Source organism: Lepidochelys olivacea (assembly GCF_965140295.1).
Source record: "Lepidochelys olivacea isolate rLepOli2 genome assembly, chromosome: 4".
Taxonomy (NCBI): Eukaryota; Metazoa; Chordata; order Testudines; family Cheloniidae; genus Lepidochelys; species Lepidochelys olivacea.
The window spans coordinates 147,373,743-147,389,726 of record NC_140414.1 but is presented as its reverse complement, the minus strand read 5'-3'; the positions used below and the strand labels follow the sequence as shown (position 1 = coordinate 147,389,726).

The 15,984-nt window shown below is 59.7% G+C and overlaps 1 protein-coding gene across 2 annotated transcripts in view; it reads right to left on the bottom strand.

Annotated features, from left to right (window-relative positions):
- HSPA12B (heat shock protein family A (Hsp70) member 12B) overlaps positions 1-15,984 on the bottom strand; it is an 86,451-nt gene continuing 70,467 nt past the window's right edge. For both annotated transcript variants that reach the window (XM_084626569.1, XM_084626570.1), the window contains 4 exons: positions 11,299-11,403; positions 5,645-5,903; positions 4,844-4,947; positions 1-3,065 (listed from right to left, as the gene is read on the bottom strand). In XM_084626569.1, coding sequence (XP_084482695.1) covers positions 2,422-3,065; positions 4,844-4,947; positions 5,645-5,903; positions 11,299-11,403 — 1,112 coding nt within the window. In that variant the 3' untranslated portion in view covers positions 1-2,421. The remainder of the gene's footprint in view (positions 3,066-4,843; positions 4,948-5,644; positions 5,904-11,298; positions 11,404-15,984) is intronic.

Genomic DNA, 15,984 nt, shown 5'->3' with positions numbered 1-15,984 from the left:
TGCAGAAGAGTATAATCGTTTATTTTGATTTCCATCACATAGCATACTTCTCTTAAACACCGGATAAAGGCCGCACGCTTGCCTCACTAGTGCCACAGATCCAGCCATAGTGCTTGCCTCTTGCACCTGGGGGGGGGTTTACACGTGATATGTAAAAATAAAAATTTGGGTTTACAAAAAAATACATATATTTATCGAAAGGAGCCTTTGTCACTGGTCACCATTGCTTTGTCCCCAGCCACACAGCCTGCCAGTAATCTACAGATCAACTGGTATCAACCACGGCAACTCCCCCTTCTTCTGCCCTGACGGGATCTGTCTGTGGTCGCTTCGGCTGAGCAGGGCCAGGAAAAAGGTTCCTGACCTTTAACTCCTGGGTAGGGACTAGCTGGCCAGCAGAATATTCATTAGCCAACTAAGGCAGCTCCCGGGTGCCAAATGAGCCAGCAAAGCTAGTCAGCTGGGGCCGGTGGTGTGGCGAAGTGGGAATTTTTGTAATATTTTTAGAAAGCCGCAGCGTGCCTCAGTTTCCCCTGTATGCTGCATTGTTACCTGTGGGGGGAACAGGTCTGCTTGCTCTTTGCAGAGGTTATGGATGTGGATGGCTCCTAGTTGTCTGGGGCCTTAGGGCCCATATCAGTGGAGCATCTGAGAAGACAATGGCAACCAAGGACCATGTAGGGCCCATCCCTCGGCAGGAAGCCACACAGTGTTTGCCCAACTGGGGAACAAAGGATGGGAGGAGTGCAGGGGGGTAGTTGAATGTTGGCTGCTGCAGGAGATGGGGCCCCCCTGAGCTGGACAACGCGAGGTCAGAGGGTCAGGGCTCCAGGCTCTGAGCTGACTAGGATGGAGTGGGCTACAACTTTCTTTTCCTTATGCTAACCCAGGATGTCTTCTCCAGTCACCTAATAAACCCCACTGCATCCCCATGCTCTGTGAGTGTCCCTGCGTCGCTCCCTAGGATCGTACAAGTCTCCCTGGGGGCCTGTCTCAGTGGGACTCGCAGAGTGGAGCTCATGGGGTGAAGGAGGGGTCCTGGAGGTCCAGCCTACGGAGGCGGTGAAGCATGGCTCACCCTGGAGGAAGAATGAGATCCTTAGGGGGTCTGGCACAGAAGGATTCCTCCTGGAGGCTGTTCCAGAGCTGGGGCCAGAGCTCCAACCCTGCGGCTCTGTGCCCGGTGGCAAGCTCCAGCGGGGTACAGAACTGCAGTGCAGGAGCAGCGAGGCGAGCGCAGGTGAACTGGATGTACTCCTGGACTGAGCGTGACCCCACAGAATGCCAGGGCAGAGCGCTCCCACTGGGTTCAGTCCCTGGAGGAGCGAGCGCCGCTTGCTGCATTGCATGCAGAGGTCACTGGGAGAACATCCGCCGGGGAGCTCTCTGAACTTCATGCCCGTAAACCGTCCAGGCACTGATGCCGACATCATGGAGACAGAGCCACTTTATCACGTCACCTCCTGCTGGCCACCAGGCTGCGTTTGCTGCCAGCTTGGCTTTGTGTTTACTTGGCCAAGACATGCACGTGTGCCTGGGTGCTGGGCTGACATCCTGCTGAAGATCCTGCTAAGGAGCACTCTTGAGAGGCCTTTGAGACCCGAACTGTGAGTCTGACTGGCTTGAGCCTCGCACTCCAGGGGGAACTTCCCCAAGATAAAACAAGCCAAAACCAAATCCGGTTTCTGAGTAAGAGGAAGAAGGGTTTGCAGCCGGAGGAGGCCTTCTCTTGTAGCGTTCGTCCTACAGGAGCAGAGGGCTTGTGATTCTGTGAACACAGAGGGTCCTTCTCCCTCTTCAAAGAGGCTGCCGGCAACATTGTCCAGTTCAAGTGAAGTAGCTACTGGCTTAGAGCTCATGGAAACTCAGTTAGGAGGTGGATCACTTGATGATTACCTGTTCTGTTCATTCCTTCTGAAGCACTTGGCATTGGAAGGCAGGATACTGGGCTAGATGGACCAGTGGTCTGACCCAGCATGGCTGCTCTTATGTTCTTAGGGTCACTGCTGCCTTGGCGTGTCCCTGTAGGATAGATTTTCTTCATCACCCTGCTGTGGCGGAGGGTAGCCTTGTGACACAGCAACGCCACGTCGGCCCTGAGGTGAATTCAGGACTCCTCTGATGGAGTGTGTCTGGCGCAGGGACCTTGACCGCAACCTCTGGCAGGGTCCCAGCGAGGACCATGGGTTCCCCGTGGCTTGATTAGGTTTGTGAGTCAATGAACCATTGTTCCCCAGCAACGTAAAGCTCCTCCAAGTCCGGTATCACTGTTGCTGAGGATACAAAGCGACTGCATCTCGTGGTGTGAACCGCGCATGGATGTGAGCACCGAGGCATGTGCTGTCAGGGCAGAGGGGCAGATGGTTGTGGAAGACACGCCCCACGCCCCCGCAGCCTCTGAGCTGTCCCTTCCTTTGGGGCTCAATTGGACAGGAAATCGATGGCAGCCCTGACTGTCTTGGAGGTCCTGACATCCATAGCTGCCACCTTGAGCTCCGTGTCCCCGAACTGCATGCTGGCCCGGATCTCCCGCCGGCGGCTCTTGAGGCAGCTCGGCTCGTCCAGCTCGTCCAGCTCCAGGCTGATGGTGCCGCACTTCCTCACCCCTGGGTCGGTGATGTAGACCACGTCATCCGAGGCGCAGCAGTAGATGTTGATGATGATCTTCCGCTGCCCTACCCTGGCCGGGCAGTAGCTTCTCTGCACCACCTCGCCCAGAGCCACCGACTGGTCCACGGAGACAAACTTCTCAAAGATGTCTGTGCACCAGTTCTTCCCCTCCTTCACCAGCAGCTTCTCCTTGGGGTGCTTCCCGTCCACAAATTTGTTGAGTACCCCCACGCCGTAGGTCAGGGGCGAGCGCCTGACCCTGACGATGGTGGGGTCGAGGCCGAAGAGCACCGCCCCTTTGAGGATAGTCAGCCCGACGTCCTGGGGGATGATGACGCGACACAGGCTGCCGAAGGCCGATTGGACGGCGTGCTGGAGCATCGCTGACTCGGCAAAGCCCCCTACCAGGAAGAGGAACTTGATGCCTTTGACATCTGGCTTCTTCAGGAGGTCATCTGGAAAAGAGGGTTAAACAGTGAACCTGGCCCTGCTCCTGACTGGGTTTGGGTGGGTGGCCGGCTGCCATAACATCTTCATTAACCCCTGGGAAGAGCAGGGGAGTGGCCCGTGAGGGACCATGATAGAGGAGTTGGGGAGGGGGGAGAGTGACTCAAAAGGAGCTGATCCAATAGGATTTAGGTGGGGAAAGTCCCAGTGAATCCATGGAGTGGGGGTGGGGATCATGACCCAAAACAAAGCTATTCGAGCACTGCAGGGGTTGAAGGGAAGGATGGACTGGGCCCTAGTCTAGGACTAGGACTTCAGGGTTCAATTCCCTGGTCTCACTCATAGGCCAGAAGGGACCATGGTGCACTTAGAGTTTGACCTCCCCCGTAACCCCAGCCAGAGACCTGCCCTGAATTAATACCTGTTGGAACCGGAGCACCTCGGGCAGAAAATCACCCTGGCTGGAGTTAAAAATTGCCCCAGTGAAGAATCTTAACCACAACCCTGGGGAAATTGTCCTGCGGGCAAGACCTTGGGTTGGTCAGTGTCTCTCTGTGCCTCAGTTTGTCCTCTGTTCAGGGGGGATAAGAGCTCTGCCCTACAGCCAAATCCATTAGACGGTGAAGCTCTCAGACCCTGATGGGGGTTGGATAAGCAGCGAGGCAAAGACGCAGCAGGGAGGGTGGGCAGCAAATTTAGGTGGGAGTTTGCAATGAGCTGAAATCTGTGAAGCGGAGACTCCTGTGCACGTTAGATCAGGTCCCTGGGAGGCACAAAGGCTAGTGCAATTCTGGGCTGGAGAAGCATAAGAAACAGCCAACCTGGGTCAGACCAAAGGTCCATCTAGCCCAGTGTCCTGTCTGCCGACAGTGGCCAATGCCAGATGTTTCAGGGAATGACTAGTTGGGATTATGGGTTCTAGGGCACATTACTTCACACTTGTCAACCCTGAAACTGGTGACAGGGAGAGGAAAGTCCCTTTCCCACAGTCCTGCAGCAACATTGTCAGATATTGACGCAGGGGGGGCCGGTCAGAGATGAGCAGCTGAAATGCTCAGGGCCTAGGAGGGATCCATCTAGGAGTTAGATCTCTGGAACTGGTGCAGGTGGGGAACAGACCAGGCAACCAGGAGTGGTACCAGGTATATAGCGGGACACAGTCTCTCTAGGTACCCCTATGGCCCCCTCCCCTCCATGCTGCAGTGTCTGAGCATCTCACAAATGTTAGCAAATTTCGCCTCACCCCGGTGAGGTAGGTATATCACCACCCCGTTTTATAGATTGGGAAACTGAGGCACAGAGAGCTGAGCAGCCAAAGGTCACCCAGGAAGTCTGTGGCAGAGTTGGGAACTGAGCCCTGGTCAGGCTCTGGAACAGTCTCCAAGTAATCACACGAGCCAGCGGCGAGCGTCTCAACCCACTGGCCCACGTCGCAGAGAGCGGCTCTGCACCGGGCACGGGATGGACCCAGGGAACTGGAGTCAAGGACCTGCCTAGGTACTTCCCCCCCTCCCCTAGCCCTGACCCTCCTCGGGGCTCACCGCCTTCAGTGAGGGGAATAGCCCTGGTCGGAGCCCAGGAGATGACGCTGGCGTGTGGACTCGGGCTGGAGCACAGCTAGCTGGGAAAGGCTGGAACAAGGGAGCCGAGGTTCCCAGCTCTGCCCCTCGCTCAGTAGGGCCTTGGGCAGCCGGCGTAGGAGAGGGGGGGAGCTCCTCTCTCCCCAGGCTGGATCAGGCCCCGCGGTTAGGGAAGTAGCAGCCAGGGTCCCTTCGCTCAGCCCTACCGATGTGCTGGATGATCTGGCTGACGGTCGGCTGGAAGAGGTCGTTCATGGCCTCCGACGACATTCGCAGCATCCCCTGCGAGGACCACTTCACAAAGTTCACACTGGGCCAAAAGAGCAGAGGGGAGTGACTCTCCTGGGCTCCCATAGGCAGGGCCAAGTGGTGCCCGGCCCCCCAGAGGCTGCTGGCCAGGGCTGCCCGCTCTCATGCCTGCTGCAGAGAGCAACGGGGAGGGGGCTGTGTCCTCTTGCCCCCTCTCCCCATTGCACCCATGGGGGCTGTGGGTGTCCTGCCCCTAAAAGCCCAGAATCAGTCCCCCACGTGGCCCACCACCTCAGTGCTACTTGGCCCTGCCTTGGTGCACCTCTGCCTCCACCCTGGCCTCCCCCCGGCACTGGCTCTGATGGGCCAGCCTCCGCACCCTCTGCCTCCTGCCCCTGGGCCATGTCCGACCCCGGGCCATGTCCGACCCCTCACCATCTCCTGCCCTTGTGCCCACAAACAGCCAGGTGGGGGAGGCCAAGAAAGGTGTCCACACCCCTTCCAAATGCCCCACCAGCCTGAGTAACTTCCTAGTTGCTGAGCCCCCAGGCCGGGCCCAGGGGCATGGCCCTCTGTCATTAGCGGGAAGGGCATGACCCCATCAGCAGGTACCAGTAGTAGGCTGTTGTCTTCCATGTGAACTAGCCACTAGAGGGGGATGTGACACAAGATCTCATCCGAAGCTCCTGGCCCCCCTCCCGGCACAACTGGGGGGGCGTTCCAAGCACACCTCAGCCCCGCCCAGCCCCCTGCCTCACCTGCTCCGCTTGAGCGCCGTCTCCACGTTCTGGCCCCGGTGCCGGCGGTAGAAGTCGATGAAGGAGAAGGGCAGCGAGACGTTGAGGGGGTTGGAGCGGAAGGGCGCTGCGGCCCTCTTGCGGGCCTCGAAGGCGATGGTCAGGTCCACCCAGGCTGCCGGGCGCTTGGCCTTGAAGGTGGCGATGAAATCCTCCCCGAAGATCTGGCCCAGCAGCCTCTCGAAGGCCAGGTCCACCCCCACCGCCCCATAGGGGCCGCCTGCAATGCACAGCCACTGCGGAGTTATGGGGTGCGGGCAGAGCCAGGGCAGGGACAGGCCCCCAGGAGTGATGGACACCCTGCTGGGACGGGGGCAGGGCGGGCCTCCCCAAAGCGGCAGCTGGAGGCTGAGCTTGTCTGGGTGAAGGCATTTTCTGCTTATGGGTCTGAGGTGTTAATAGCACTGGGGGGAGCCAGCTTATAGCAGGGGCAGGGGCTGGCCAAGCTCTGCTAGTTCTGATATACAGCCTGCCCTGGTCCTCCAGCCTGCTCCCAGCTCTGGCCCCCCACAGCTCTGCCGGTGCCCCTCGGTCCTGACTCACAGCCCCCCTGCTATCGCAGTCCTAGGGTACCCCAGCCCCAGCTCTGCTGGAACCCCTCAGAGCCAACCCACAGAGCTGCCCTGCTAGCCCAGCCCGGGGCACCCATTGGAGCCATGTGGCTAAGGAGCCAGAAGTGGTACGTGGGTCCACTCCAGATGCACAGGACCTCTGGTGCCCCCCACATTCACCCAGCTCTTGGGGCTCCACGGGCTTGTGGGTAGGGCTCAGCCCGCATCCTGGGGAAGGCTGAAGGGGGAACTCTCCGCAAGGAGCCGTCCCCCCATGGTGCAGCATCCAGGGCTGGTTTCCGTGGGAAGGGGCAGTGGTCAGGGCTCAGTGGAGGGAAATGGCTCCCCGTGCCCAGCTCCCTGTGCCCAGCTCCCCGCTGAGTCGGGGGCACGTGGGTGGGCAGGAGATTGGGGAGGAAGGAAACCCAGCGGGCCAAAGCGGCTGGTGGGGACCCACTGCAGGAAACCCCCATGCTGCAGGGTAGGCAGCCGCTGTTTGCCTCAGGGTGCCCCCCCCCGACCCCAGTCCACTGCGCACAGCCCTTGGGGAGGGGATCGGTCCCAGCTCCCCTCCCAACAGGCACGGGAGTCAGCTACGCTGCACATCACAGCTCAGCGAATGTTCCCTTTTCGTCCAACTGCCCCGGCCCTGGCCCCGGGGGGACGCCATACACACCCTGCCCCACAATACGGGGCTGGCTCCGCTGCACACGAAGCCTGGCTCTTTGGGTCGTGGGGTTTCCAAGCCTGCGCTCGAGCGGCTACTCTGTGTTGTACCCCTGGGTTTACAAGTGTGGGGGGGTCCCAGGTCTCCCAGCCGTGATAACGAGGCCACACTGCAGACCAATGGGCTTGGGCCTGTGTCACGGCAGGACTCGGGCCCTGGGCCGCCCCTGCCCTGCAGGGTTCTTGGCCCCTGGGCCTGAGCGCTTGCTAACCCGAGTCGGACTGATTTGGGTGTGGATGGAGCAGGGGCGCGGGCTCACAGCTGAGTGGCAGCCCGCTTAGTCTGCAGTGTAGCTGCCCCCCAGCCTTGGAGACAGCCCACACAGCCCCCTCTTTGCTGGGGCTTTCCCACACTCGTCCGGGCCCCACCCAAGTTTATGGCCACGTGCCCACTGGTCTCAATAGGGCCAGGAAGCCGCCCATGCTGATGGCCTCGGCCGATGTGCACAGCCGCGCAGGGCATCACAGCCAGCCGTTCCTGCATGGAGCCCTGTAACCCGCCCCTGGCAGAGAGCGTCTCCCACAGCGACGGCCATCTCCGGGAACCGCCTCTCCCCAGGCTGGACAAGTCGTGGCTACGATATCCCCTCCCCAGGGGAGCGAGCCCACCTCACCTGCGCCCCAGGCCTCCCCTCCAAGAGCCCCTAGGACCTAGAGCCCAGCTGGAGTCCAATAACAACAGCTCAAGCAATGGCTGGTCGCCCCACCGCATTCCCCTTCTGCCCCTGCAGCAGGACAGGGGACCTGCTACCTGGTGAACCTGGCCGACCAATGCTCTGCGTGTCCATCCCTCTGGCAGTCGTATGCTGCCCCCAGCACGGTGGGAGCTGAGCCCCTTCTCCCCAGCCCTCTGCCAATGCCAGTTCATGATCATCTGCCCCCCACGCTCACGGAGACAGGTCAGTATTATCACTCCCCATCACACACTGGGGGAAACTGAGGCACACAGTGGCACCTATCCACTGCAGACAGAAAACAGGGCTGGGGCTAGATCCAGGCACTCCCCAGCTCACAGTCCACACGTGCAGCCTGCTGGACCCTGCCTCTCGGGAGGCGCGGTAGCCAGGGCTTCATTTGCAGTGAAAACAGTGCTGGGGCCCTGCCCTTGCCGCAGCCTTCTCGCTCGAGGCGATGGCAAGGAGCTAGACCTGGGACTAGACAGCAGGGAGCAGCCCGGCCTCATGGCCAAGGCTGGAAATAGCCACTAGCCAAAGCGCCAGCAGATGGTGCTCAAACCTAGGTTGCAGAGTAACAGCCGTGTTAGTCTGTATTTGCAAAAAGAAAAGGAGGACTTGTGGCACCTTAGAGACTAACCAATTTATTTGAGCATGAGCTTTCGTGAGCTACAGCTCACTTCATCGGATGCAAACCTAGGTTGCATCGTGTCGGGCCGCGGTAGGCCCAATAAACCCTGGTCACCTGGGGCTTGTCTGGCGCTTTCTGGCATCACTCGGTCGCTGCTTTTGCAGGGGCTTGAAAAACCCTCAGAACGCAAAGCTGCTACTGACGACCTCCTTCCCCTCAGCATGATCGGGTGTGTGACACCCTAGGCTTTGCCTGTATTCTGGCGGGAGGAGAGGGGGGGGTCTTTTCTATGCTCCCGGACCCTCCCCTCTCAATAACCTCACTGCACAGAACCCTTCTGCCATGTGACTGGGAAACTTTACCATAGAAACCCAGCGCTGTCTCTCACCCTTCTCTTAAGTGGCTTAACGTGACTCCAGGCCATTGCACTTCCTCAGCATCGCTGCCCATGGTGGGGACCTCTGCAGGCCCCCAGCAATCCTCCAGTCGGAAGTCTATAGCTAGTTTCCCTCTGGACACCAGATGGTGCCACAACCCCTCACTTCACTGAGCCGCTGGGCCTGGGAGCGGGACTGGAGCTGCATGCTGGGGGGCACTGGGGAACTGTCCCTGGGAGAAGCTGTCTCCCTAGCTGAACCGGTAGCTCCTGACAGCAGGACGCAGGGTTTTAGGCCTTGTCTACACTACACAGTTTTACTCTGACATCATAACACCCACCCCCGTCATCCCCCCCCCGAGCAGTGTAGGGCTTATGTCACTGGAGTTAGGGCCACGCCATGTCTGTGTAGACACCGTTTTCCTTACATCAGCTGTTGGCTCTCATTCTTGTCTATTTCATGGCTCCTCTGGAGCCCTGAACTTGACAAGAAAGCCAGCTCCCACTCTGGAGCTGGGTCTCTACTCCAAGCCGGGTTGCCGCCCGGGCTCCCCACAGGGAGCCCTGCTGCCTCCTGGGGTCCAGGGCCCCAGCTCCCTGCTCCCCCCTGGGAGCATGGCAGCCGACCGGACTCCTAGTGCGGATCTCCCACAGGAGGCGAGAAGCCCCAGGTGGCTCCCTCTGCTCCTGGCTGGGAGTGCAGAGGTGAGAAGCCCTGGGCAGCTGCCCCACTGCTCCTGGCTGGGAGTAGGGAGGAGAGAAGACCAGGGGAGCAGGGGCAGAGGGGCTCCCGGGGGGATCTGCATGGAGCAGCGAGCCCTGGCTCTCAGCGCCCCACACGGCCCCTCGTCAGTCGGTGGACGTGCTCCTGGTGAGGACGTGCACCACCAGAAGGAGGGTAATCTGGACATCAGCCACCACGGTAGTTAATGTGGTATGCGGTGGCTGTAAGTCGACCTAACATGGTCGACTTATCTTTGCCGTGTAGACATAGACTCATTCTGGACAATCGCCTTTCCTTCTGCGGCTCGGGAACGCTCCCGTCAGTGGGGACGCCCAGCGGGCAGGACACAGCCACGGGAACAATCCTGCACTGGCTACTAGGGGGCGGGAGTGGGATGGCTCCTTGGACGTGTCACACTACCTCAGTCCAAGGCTGCACCCGAGCCCCCCCCAGCTACGGCCACTGCTGCTCCAGCTTGTCCCTGCTAATCACACCCCATCGGGTCACTGCCCCCCCCCGTCCCCGCCCCCGCCCCCCCCCGTCCCCGCCGCCTTTACCCACAACACCGGCCTCCATCACCCACAGCGTCAGAGGGGGCAAGGCCAGAAGGGACCACCGGAGCATCCCGTCTGCCCTGCTATATAGCCCGGGCCACCGACCCCACCCAGCCCCCGCGCACTGACCCAGCAACCGGCGTTACCCCAGGTGTGACAGCCTGCAGGAGCCCACGCACCAAGCGGCACCAGTGGCCGAGGGCCCCGCTATGGCAGCGAACTGATTAGGCGAGAGAGGCCCAGCTGAGCCTGGCAAGTGACTCGCACCCAGCTGCAGCAGAGGAAGGTGACCCCCCCCCGAACCATTGCCCCCTCTGACCTGGGGGGAAATTCCTTCCCAGCCCTACACGTGGTGATCAGTAAGACCCCGAGCACTTGAGTATGAACCAGCCAGCCAAGCAGCTGAGCGAGCAAGATGTTCGGTGCCAACTGGGCACCTTGGCCCAGCCTAGCCCATGTCCCATCTCCCGCCGTGGCCATCCCTGATGTTCCAGAGGAAGGAGATTAAAAAAAAAAACCCTCCCGGAATATACTTGGTGGTGGGGAGAGAAATCCCTTCCTGACCCCAGCCTGTGGCCAGCTGAAGTGCTGAAGCATGAGTTTTGGGAACATAGAACATCAGCCGGACGTGAGCCCCAGGGCTGCTGAGCCCTGCATGCCACCATCACGAGCAACCCGCGTACAATCACACTCGCCTTTGTCCAGCTCGCTCTTCGAATTAACCCCGTTCTTTGCCTCACAACCCCCAGCGTGTGAGTGTGTGGGGGGGGGACTGACCCAGCACCTCGCCCTTCCGATGGTGAGACACCTTCTCAGCCATAGCCTGAATTTGCTCATGGCCAGTTTATCCCCATTAGCTCTTGTGACCATATTGTCCTTTAGCTTAAAAGCTCTTCACCCTCTCCGGTGTCCCCCACCCCACACCCCCAATGTATTTACAGAGCGCAGTCAGATGCCCACTCGGCCTGTTTGCTAGCCAAGCTCTTCCAGGCACCTCTCCTAAGCTAGGCCCTCCAGGCCTCAGCCATCACCACCTTCCACCCCGCATGGGCCACCCTCCCTGACCCGATCCGTACAGCCATCACCATCCCCTCCTCCGAGCCCCTCTCCAGACACACCCGTGCCCCAAGGCCCATGGCACCATGCTGGCCGATGAGAGGCAGCCCCGGGGCACTTTGCTCCACAGGCTTTTCCCTCAGGAGCAGTGACAGATGGATGCTCCAATCCTTCCACCCAATACAGAGGGTCAGCCGCTAGCTGGGGAGGGAGGGGGGGAGCATTTGGGGGTCTGATCCAAAGGCCATGGGAGTCTTTCCACCGGCTCCAACAGGCACTGGATCGGGCCCTTGGCACATGGCTCCCGGGGGTCACCATCCCACCTGAGGCTTTGTAGAGCTCTTTGAGCGTCCCTTGCGGCTGCTCGATCTGGTGGACGGTCAGATCCACTGTCCCGCCGCCGCAGTCAGCCACGATGTAACGGTCACCTGGAAGAAAATAACAACAACCTCCCCTAGCTCTCATCATCCATGGCTCTCAACACCGGCTGGTCTCATGGCCCCCGTTTTTTGCCAGTGGGGAAACTGAGGCACAGAGTGGGGAAGAGACCCGCCCAAGGTCACCAAGTAGCCCAGCAGGAGAGCCAGGCACAGAACTCAGGTGCCCTGAGTCGCAGACCAGTGAGGCAGGAGAACTGTGGTCGTACAGACACTGAGTCCTGAGACCCTGCCTCCTCCTTTCTGCCATGTGACATGGGGGGGGGCAGCCCTGATGCAGCCAAGTGCTCGTCCCCCGTCCCTCGCCCACGCCCCTCACTCTCTGCCCCTCCATAGCTGGAAACGCGCGTTGCAAAGCTCGGGCCTGAGGGCCAGAGCAGGGCAGGATGCGGCCGGGAGGAGAACCCAGCGTAACGCAGGGGGTCACTAGAGGCAGGCGCTCTTCGCTGTGTGTCAGGAATGAGTCTATCCCCCCAGCACGATGGTAGGGGGCGCTGTGCTGCCAGAGGAACCCTTCTTTGGGATCAGGCATTAAACTGAGGTCCTGGCCACGTGGGATCTCAAACAGATGCTCTTATCCCTATGGCCAGCTGGGACAATTACTCCCTGTCTCCTTAAACTTCCTCTGGGGTGGGGGGTCAGTTACTGCTTAACCATGGAGACTCCGCATCAGAGATGCCCTAAGACACCTGCGTCCCCCAGTGATGGGGGAGCAGAAAGGGGAAGGAAGGGAGGGTGGAGCTCCTGGCCAGAAGCGGGAAGAGCCTTGTTCAGCTAAGTCACATGTCGTTCTCTTCCCTCCTTATTGGATGACTGAAAGCAAAGACCGGCCTTTCCGCCAAAGGATGGAGCTGGCCCGAAATTTCTCACAAAGCCGTTTTCCCCAATGGAATGGCCTTTTCCACCAGCATGGCAACATTTCCAAAAATGCCAATTTCAGCTTCACCTTTTGGGTGGTTCATTGAAAACCAACCCAATCCAAACCGTTTGCTACAGAAACCTAACCAATTTTGGCCAAAATGCGGGGGGGGGAGGAGGGAGGACACTTTTGTAAAGTGTAAAGGGTTTGGTGGGTCTCCAGCTAAAAACTAGTTCGCAAACAGAATAACAACCTACTAGTGCTGCACTCTCAGCTCAAGTCTGCGCTGCGACCCCGGTTCAATCCCTCTTGGTGAGCTGGGGCCTGGAGGTCGTGACACTGAAAGGTGGGACGTCTGGGGGAGGCACAGATCTTTTCACCAGCATCTAGTGGGCTTCTGAGGAGCAAACAGCCTGAGCAGACACTCGGTGCTTTTCTATTTGCAGTGAAGCGGCGTTGGCTCCTTGACTGGCTGACAGGCTCTAACCCTGGAGCCTGGGGTGTTTCACATCCTTTGCACCAGAGGTGTTTAACGCTGCACGAGGGGAGTCGGGCTGCGGCCCGGCCGGCTGGCTGAGTCAATAATCCTTTGGCGTTTCATTAAGCAGGGTGGGCCACTGCCGCTGGGCCAAGAGGGGAGCCCGGGGAACCGCTGCCTGGAGCGGCGAGCTCGCCATTCTCAGGAGTGCAGGAGGGAGGGAAAGTCTATGAGACCTGAGACACAGGACACCCTGGGTTGGGTGGTGGCTTTGCCGGGTGGTACAAGAGGCGTTTGAGAGGGTCTGGGAATGTTGCAGCTGGCTCGGGCTCCCCTGTTGGTCCCAGAAGGAAGGGCGTGGCCCACCCACAGCTCTGCCCCTCGTCGTGGCTCAATACACCCCAGTGGGCCCAATTCTGGGCCAGTGAAGCAAATGGGAGCTTTGCCACGGATGTCAAATCAGGCCCTTGAAACCCAGTTTGAGGCACCACAGCACCACTTGTTCAAGGATCTCAAAGCATTTTTACCAAGGTGGCTCATTACCAGGAACCCCGTTTTACAGGAGGGGAAATTGAGGCATTGAGCAGGGCGGGCACTTGCATAGGACCAGCAGGGCTCTATCATTCATGCTGTTCAAGCACAGCCTCACATCAGAGAGCTGCCAGGCATGCCAGGGGAGCCCACCCACTACTACACCCCTCCAGCTTATTCTTCCTGGCACTGGTGCACCATGGTCCCATCCCCTTTGGGGCACCTTGCACCCCAGATTGCCACCATACCCATCTACACCTGAGAGGTGCCAACTGCAGGAGGGGGCTTCTCAGATCCTCCCCTCACAAGCAGGGGAGCACAATCTGCCCCCCAGTAAGTGTCAGAGCCGGACGAGAACCCTGGCATCCTGGAGCCTGGCTTGACCTCCCTTTCCAGCCCTGCAGAGTCCAAGCCACTGACTGACCCCAGCCGATGAGCCAGCTGAGGTTAGTGGGAAGATTAGATTCCCACTGATATCCATAGGCTCTGGATCAGGCCCTTAAACCCTAAGCTTTTGGGAGCAGGGCATGTCTCTGCGGTTTATGCAGCACCTAGCACAATGGGTGGGGCCCTACCAACTTCATGAGCATGAAAAATGCCTCATGGGCCATGAAATCTGGCTTCCCCCCTTACTTCTGCGCTGCCTTCGGAGCGGGGCTCCCGGCCAGCAGCCGCCACTCCCCTGCCACCCAGCTCTGAAGGCAGTGTCAGCAGCCGTGCGAGGTAAGGGTGGCAATACCGTGACCCCCCCACCCCCTCCACAACCGCCTTGCAGCCCCTCCTCCCCGGAGGCCGGGACCCCCACGGGGACAACACCGGGACATTTGGGATTTAAATATCTGAAACCATGAAATATAAGATTTTAAAAATCCTCTGACTGTGAAATTTACCAAAATGGGCCGTGAATTTGGTAGGGCCCTAACAAGGGGGCCTTGATCAGAGCCTGTAGGGGCCACTGTCGGCCCTGCTAATTACTGCTCAGAGCCACCCTGTGACCCGGAGCAAAGCGCCTGCCCCGGGTGGTCTAAGCAACTGCCAGAGTTGCTTTGCTCCCTCCAGGTTGAGCCGTTTGCTGCATTAGAGCCTGATCCTGGGGACCTTGCCCAGCCAATGGGCCCGATTCTCCCTGACAGTAGTGAGACTCCAATGCAGCTGATGGGGCAGGTCACACGGGGACAGGACTCATGCCTACAGGACTTTCCCGCCGGCTGCACGAGGCTCCGAGCTCGTCAGTTACGTCCACCGGGCTGCTGCTTGTAGCTTATGCTGCAGAGCCCCAGACGGGATGGACACCTCTGGAGACAGCTCCGTCCAAGCCAGGGGCTTCCCCCCATGCTCCCTCCGTGGGCCGCTTCTCAGCCTGACCCTGAGGCCCTTCCCTGCGCACAGGCCAGGCGGGGCTGGACTGGTGTTTGCAGGGAGGGTGGAAGGGGCCGTGGAAGCACAGAGCACTTTTCCCACCATCCAGTGACTGCTCCCCCCTGGCCCTCCATGGTCAATCCTCACTGAATCCAGCACTCCCTCCTGAGCGATGTCAGCGTTCTGCGAGCCAGCCAGATGCACAGTAAGGAGCGATTTCCTGCCAGCAGGGAGCTGACCTCAGCCCTTCCTTCCGAATTCCTCCGGAGCAAGGGAAATCGCTACGCCCCTGAACAGCAGCTTGTCCACTCCAGGGTGCAGCCCCTGCAATCTGCCAGGCAGGAAGGCTGTTGAAGAGAGCAGGCTTCGGGGAGGATCTGGTCCATTCCTGTTGGTAACTGGCACCAAGGGGTCACCTGGGGCCGTGTCCTCATTCCTTGGGCCTGCCTGGGTGCTCAGGGTGGGGTGGGGCGCTGACTCAGTGGTAGGTCTTGCAGCGATGTAGCGGACAGCAGGTGTCGAGTGCAATGCCTGGGAGCCCCCCATGCTACCGGTGGCAGCTGCCGCAGGTTAAAACCTTCCAACACAGAACATGACGGCCCCGGTCCCGCTCTCACTGAAGCCAACCACACAGCTGCCACCAATTGCCCCGGGAAGCTGGGGACAGCCCAGCGCGAGCTGAATGCTGAATATGCCCCCCCCCCACCGCTTTCCTAGGGGCACGGAAGGGAAAGAAGCATGCGGACGGGGCACTGGAATGCGAGTCTGGACACTGGGTTCTGACCCCAGCTCTGCTGCGGACCCACTGTGGGATCAAGGGCAAATCTATCCAAGGTCTTTATACGGCACCCAGTACGGTAATAGCTGAACACCTCACAGCCTTTGATGGATTTAGCTCCCGACCCCCATGGGAGGCAAGGCAGGGCTGTTATCCGCACTGTACAGATGGGGAAACTGAGGCCAAGAGCAGTGAAATGATTCACAGAGGACACACACTGAGTCATCTGCAGTGCTAGTCTGATTACCGGCCGCGTGTTCTGACCACTAGACCACACTCCCGTCCCGACTCTCGAAAGTCCACTGAAGGCGCCAGGCTTCCCACAGAACAGGCCTAATATGGGCTTGGTGGGCACCGATCAAGCAGGGAGCTTCACAATGGAGCCAACAGGCAGCGCTGCCGGTAAGAGCCTTTCAGAAGCCCGTGAGTCGCAAGGCCACATGTCCAGGGACTTCCCCGCCCTGAGAGAGACGAGGAGCCTGGTGGCTACATCAGAGCATAGGATATTAGCAGGTGTGGGTTCCCAGCTCTGCCTCTCTCTGTGACCCTGGGCAAGCTGCCACCCTG